General features: G+C 60.5%; 1 protein-coding gene and 1 pseudogene across 1 annotated transcript, besides 4 other annotated features; both read left to right on the forward strand.

Annotated features, from left to right (window-relative positions):
* Window positions 1–1,833: a sequence feature (heterozygous, Esmeraldo-like haplotype).
* Tc00.1047053509401.20 lies at window positions 249–1,631 on the forward strand (annotated as a pseudogene).
* Window positions 1,834–2,525: a sequence feature (areas not merged during assembly with more than two copies in the genome that could not be assigned to a particular haplotype).
* Window positions 2,012–3,415, forward strand: Tc00.1047053509401.30 (cysteine peptidase, putative; the record flags this gene model as incomplete). Its single annotated transcript, XM_797951.1, has 1 exon — window positions 2,012–3,415. One exon carries the CDS (start codon window positions 2,012–2,014, stop codon window positions 3,413–3,415), a length of 1,404 nt encoding a protein of 467 aa, XP_803044.1.
* Window positions 2,526–2,716: a sequence feature (haploid, Esmeraldo-like haplotype).
* Window positions 2,717–3,565: a sequence feature (heterozygous, non-Esmeraldo-like haplotype).

Below are 3,565 nucleotides of genomic sequence, written 5' to 3' on the forward strand. Positions count from 1 at the left end.
CATGCTTTTTTTCTATTATATGCTTCTGTTGAGCGCCCGAGCATTCCCCACTGTGGCTGAACCCACCGCCGTCCCCGACTGTCAGCCGACCATGCGGGGCGGAGTGGCGTGGCGACGCTCCTTTGCCGTGGCGTGCACATACACGCGCGCATGCTTCTTCTCTCCACGTCAACGCCCGCACACCACCACAGTCTGAAGGTGACGCTGTTGAAGGCACACAAGGAAGGAAACACGCCCACACAAGCAGTAATGTCTGGCTGGGCGCGTGCGCTGTCGCTCGCGGCCGTCCTGGTCGTCATGGCGTGCCTCGTCCCCGCGGCAACGGCGAGCCTGCATGCGGAGGAGACGCTGGCGTCGCAATTCGCAGAATTCAAGCAGAAGCATGGCAGGGTGTACGGGAGCGCCGCGGAGGAGGCGTTCCGCCTGAGCGTGTTCCGGGCGAACCTGTTTCTTGCGAGGCTGCACGCCGCGGCAAACCCACACGCGACCTTCGGCGTCACGCCCTTCTCGGACCTCACGCGCGAGGAATTCCGGTCCCGCTACCACAACGGCGCGGCGCACTTTGCGGCGGCGCAGGAGCGCGCGAGAGTGCCGGTGGACGTGGAGTTTTTTGGCGCGAGGAAGGCGCCGTGACAGCCGTCAAGAACCAGGGAATGTGCGGCTCGTGCTGGGCCTTTGCCGCCATTGGCAACATTGAGGGCCAGTGGTTTCTCGCCGGTAACCCGCTGACGAGACTGTCGGAGCAGATGCTCGTGTCGTGCGACAACACTAACTCTGGCTGCGGTGGTGGCTCGTCGTTGAAGGCCTTCAAGTGGATTGTGGATCGGAATAACGGCGCCGTGTACACGGAGGAGAGCTACCCCTATCATTCGTGCATCGGGATAAAGCTGCCGTGCACGACATCAGGCCACACGGTGGGTGCCACGATTACCGGTCACGTTGAATTACCGCAGGACGAGGCCCAAATAGCCGCATGGCTTGCAGTCAATGGCCCGGTTGCCGTTGTCGTCGACGCCAGCAGTTGGATTTTCTACACGGGCGGCGTCCTGACGAATTGCGTCTCCAAGAAACTGGACCACGCCGTTCTTCTCGTCGGCTACAATGACAGCGCCACAGCGCCGTACTGGATCATCAAGAACTCGTGGACCACGCAGTGGGGCGAGGATGGCTACATCCGCATTGCAAAGGGCTCGAACCAATGCCTTGTCAAGGAGGAGGCGAGCTCCGCGGTGGTCGGTGGCCCCGGAGCCACTCCCGAGCCAACCACCACGACAACCACAAGTGCCCCAGGACCGTCCCCATCGTGCTTTGTGCAGATGTCCTGCACTGACGCTGCGTGCATTGTGGGGTGCGAGAACGTGACGTTACCGACCGGTCAGTGTCTCCTGACCACCAGCGGCGCCTCTGCCATTGTCACGTGCGGTGCTGAGACTCTCACAGAGGAAGTCTTCCTTACGAGTACGCACTGCAGCGGCCCATCGGTGAGGTCCTCTGTTCCTCTCAACAAATGCAACCGGCTGTTAAGAGGCTCCGTTGAGTTCTTCCGCGGCTCCAGCTCCAGTGGCCGACTGGCCGACGTTGACAGGCAGCGTCGCTATCAGCCATACCACAGCCGTCATCGCCGTCTCTGAGGGCACTCTTTGTTTCTGATGCTGCTTTTTTCTCATTTTTCTTTCTTATTATTATTGAGCGAGCGTCGGTGCTGCGGCACACCGGGAAAACAAGTCCCAGTGGAGTGGATCGTTTATTGATTTGCTCTGTGCATGCTTTTTTTCTATTATATGCTTCTGTTGAGCTCCCGAGCACTCCCCACTGTGGCTGAACCCACCGCCGTCCCCGACTGTCAGCCGACCATGCGGGGCGGAGTGGCGTGGCAACGCTCCTTTGCCGCGGCGTGCACATACACGCGCGCATGCTCCTTCTCTCCACGTCAACGCCCGCACACCACCACAGTCTGAAGGTGACGCTGTTGAAGGCACACAAGGAAGGAAACACGCCCACACAAGCAGTAATGTCTGGCTGGGCGCGTGCGCTGTCGCTCGCGGCCGTCCTGGTCGTCATGGCGTGCCTCGTCCCCGCGGCGACGGCGAGCCTGCATGCGGAGGAGACGCTGGCGTCGCAATTCGCGGAATTCAAGCAGAAGCATGGCAGGGTGTACGGGAGCGCCGCAGAGGAGGCGTTCCGCCTGAGCGTGTTCCGGGCGAACCTGTTTCTTGCGAGGCTGCACGCCGCGGCAAACCCACACGCGACCTTCGGCGTCACGCCCTTCTCGGACCTCACGCGCGAGGAATTCCGGTCCCGCTACCACAACGGCGCGGCGCACTTTGCGGCGGCGCAGGAGCGCGCGAGAGTGCCGGTGGACGTGGAGTTTGTTGGCGCGCCCGCGGCAAAGGATTGGCGCGAGGAAGGCGCCGTGACAGCCGTCAAGAACCAGGGAATGTGCGGCTCGTGCTGGGCCTTTGCCGCCATTGGCAACATTGAGTGCCAGTGGTTTCTCGCCGGTAACCCGCTGACGAGACTGTCGGAGCAGATGCTCGTGTCGTGCGACAACACTAACTCTGGCTGCGGTGGTGGCTGGCCGTTGGTTGCCTTCAAGTGGATTGTGGATCGGAATAACGGCACCGTGTACACGGAGGAGAGCTACCCCTATCATTCGTGCATCGGGATATCGCCGCCGTGCACGACATCAGGCCACACGGTGGGTGCCACGATTACCGGTTACGTTACTATACCAAGGGACGAGAATGGAATAGCCGCATGGCTTGCAGTCAATGGCCCGGTTGCCGTTGTCGTCGACGCCAGCAGTTGGATTTTCTACACGGGCGGCGTTATGACGAGCTGCGTCTCCAAGCAGCTGAGCCACGCCGTTCTTCTCGTCGGCTACAATGACAGCGCCACAGTGCCGCACTGGATCATCAAGAACTCGTGGACCACGCATTGGGGCGAGGATGGCTACATCCGCATTGCAAAGGGCTCGAACCAATGCCTTGTCAAGGAGGGGGTGAGCTCCGCGGTGGTCGGCGGCCCCGGAGCCACTCCCGAGCCAACCACCACGACAACCACAAGTGCCCCAGGACCGTCCCCATCGTACTTTGTGCAGATGTCCTGCACTGACGATGCGTGCATTGTGGGGTGCGAGAACGTGACGTTACCGACCGGTCAGTGTCTCCTGACCACCAGCGGCGCCTCTGCCATTGTCACGTGCGGTGCTGAGACTCTCACAGAGGAAGTCTTCCTTACGAGTACGCACTGCAGCGGCCCATCGGTGAGGTCCTCTGTTCCTCTCAACAAATGCAACCGGCTGTTAAGAGGCTCCGTTGAGTTCTTCCGCGGCTCCAGCTCCAGTGGCCGACTGGCCGACGTTGACAGGCAGCGTCGCTATCAGCCATACCACAGCCGTCATCGCCGTCTCTGAGGGCACTCTTTGTTTCTGATGCTGCTTTTTTCTCATTTTACTTTCTTATTATTATTGAGCGAGCGTCGGTGCTGCGGCACACCGGGAAAACAAGTCCCAGTGGAGTGGATCGTTTATTGATTTGCTCTGTGCATGCTTTTTTTCTATTAT

The sequence above is a fragment of the Trypanosoma cruzi genome, genomic scaffold (assembly GCF_000209065.1).
Source record: "Trypanosoma cruzi strain CL Brener 1047053513751 genomic scaffold, whole genome shotgun sequence".
In the NCBI taxonomy this organism is placed as follows: Eukaryota; Euglenozoa; class Kinetoplastea; order Trypanosomatida; family Trypanosomatidae; genus Trypanosoma; species Trypanosoma cruzi.